This window comes from Sphaeroforma arctica, assembly GCF_001186125.1.
Source record: "Sphaeroforma arctica JP610 unplaced genomic scaffold supercont1.1666, whole genome shotgun sequence".
Classification (NCBI taxonomy): Eukaryota; class Ichthyosporea; order Ichthyophonida; genus Sphaeroforma; species Sphaeroforma arctica.
Window position 1 is genome coordinate 1 of NW_014038892.1, and position 2,202 is coordinate 2,202.

Here is a 2,202-nt window from a genome sequence, read left to right on the forward strand (position 1 = left end):
GTGTGTAAGTGTGTGTGTGTGTGTGTGTGTGTGTGTGTGTGCAACAAACCTATGCATCATGTAGTTAATCGGCCCTACTAACGTGTACATATATCTTTTGCAAGCATACAAAAGCACTAATATGCATCGTTTGCTAACATTACAATTTAGATCCTCCAGACCTGGTCTAATACACAAGAGGATACAATGTTGTACAGAACCCACTTGTAGATCCCGATGGGCGAATTATAAGCTTTGTATCATTTGTCCACTGCTTTCACCTTGAACCAAGCCCCATCTCTTGGGCCTAGTGTGAGCGTAACTTTAAAATCCATATCATGGTACTCAGATGGTTTTAACACGAACTTCGTTAGAATAGTCGCTGCAACCATCCTGAGCTCCGACTGTGCCAGTTTCATACCAGGGCACATCCTGCCCCCAGCTCCAAATGGATTAAAGACATAATTTGCGACCACCCGCGAACGCATACTCTCATCCGCCCAGCGTTCTGGCCTGAATTGCATGGGATCTTCCACTTCGTCTGTGAAATTCCATTCTTTTGCATTCGACCCCATAACTTTGGTTTGGAAGGTAAACGAACTCTCTGCGGGAATCTCATACCCGTCAACAGTGACCGGCACTGTGGAGGTCCTCCCGAACGCAAAGGCTACTGGATACAGGCGTTGACTCTCCTTAATACACCAGTCCAAATACGGTACATCAACTTGCAGAGACTCTACATCTGCTCCCCCTTGCTTCCAGGCTGTAAACTGGTTTCGAAGTTCGGTCTGTGCGTGTGGGTGCCTGCTGATCAACTGCAGGCACGTGCTGAGTGTGGCTGTGGTGGTGTCGAACGCTGCAAAGAGGAGCATCCCCAGGTTGTCTTCTACGTCCCCTGTTTCCATTTTCTCTTCCATCGAGGCCAGAATCATTTGGTCTACGAGGTTATCTCTCGCACACCCTATATCAGCAGAGATCTCAGCCATTCGACTAGACACTATACCACGCACAAAATGCATTATTTCCGCATGAGCACGACTGACTCGGCGATTGAAAGCCGTGGGTAAATACCAAAACAGTTTCGAGGGCTGAAAAGATCGGACGTTCAAAGCTTCCGCGATAGTTTTGGTATTATTATACAAGCGTATACGTGTGCTCTCATCTGTGACACTTGCATCCACTCCGTAGCCGAACCTTAGAAAGGCCTCGAACAGCCCAAACCCAAGAGCATTCTCAATGTTCACCGACATATCGCGTAGATCCACAAACCCCTCTACAACCTCAGCATCGCCGGCGGCAAATTGCTCTCTAGCAGCCTTCTCGAGAAACGGATCGACTCGCAATCGCATCGAGCTCGTCACTTCGGGCAGCCATTTGTACGCTCGCATGCGGGTAATTGCAGAGTGCACCACACGTCGCCCTAGCTTCCACTTGTCACCTTCTACGCATATGAGACAATTGGGAAAGAAATGGCCGAACGTACACTGGAACTTTCTTGATAGTGTGAAATTCTTCCTCTGCTCGTGTACTATATTACGCACCAGTGAGGGATCTGCGATCGCGTATAGATACATAGAACCCAATTTGTACCGCACGAACGGGCCGTATTGTTTATGGCAGTCACTGAAGTACTCGTGTATACGATCCGGAACGAAATCGAAAATATTGCCAATCAACCAGCGACCAGGTGGCCCAGGTACTTTCTTCTTCGGATGGGTTGCAAATACGTGCTGGTAGATGTGCTGCAAGGCAACCAACCCACATAGAGTCAAGGCTGCACTATAGAAGAAAGTCATGGTTAAACCAAGAGACTTTGATAAGTGTTTTATATAAGCACTTTCTCGTGTATGCTACCCTGATTATAAAATAGGTCTATTATATATACGCGGCTTGTATTAAGCTATACCTCCTCGACTTCATTGTCTTTTTAGAATGCTATGACTTCATACCTTTTGCACAGTCTTTTGACTTCACTCATCAGCTATCATTTTGTTAGCACAAAAGATCCACCTTTAAATCTAGTAGGGTTTTTAGGGTTGAACGGGATATACACGTTACATAACCTCCAATCCTCTTACTAAAACAAATTTTGTTCACGTCACATATATATATAAATAAACACACACTTTAGAGATAAACAGACTCAGCATGTATTTAGGGGCATTCGACATGTAGTCGCAGTCCTTTGTACCGAGTTGTTGTGAGTATGTCGGACAGAACTGC

General features: G+C 45.9%; 1 protein-coding gene across 1 annotated transcript; it reads right to left on the bottom strand.

The window, feature by feature from the left end:
- Window positions 1-128: 128 nt before the first annotated feature.
- Window positions 129-1,892, bottom strand: SARC_11395 (hypothetical protein). The gene has a single exon (XM_014294518.1). It carries the CDS (start codon window positions 1,773-1,775, stop codon window positions 240-242), a length of 1,536 nt encoding a protein of 511 aa, XP_014149993.1. The 5' UTR covers window positions 1,776-1,892; the 3' UTR covers window positions 129-239.
- Between the last annotated feature and the right edge of the window lie 310 nt (window positions 1,893-2,202).

Excerpts from the sequence above, each read along its gene's own strand:
- SARC_11395 (XM_014294518.1), bottom strand. The coding sequence starts at position 1,775 with ATGACTTTCTTCTATAGTGCAGCCTTGACTCTATGTGGGTTGGTTGCC.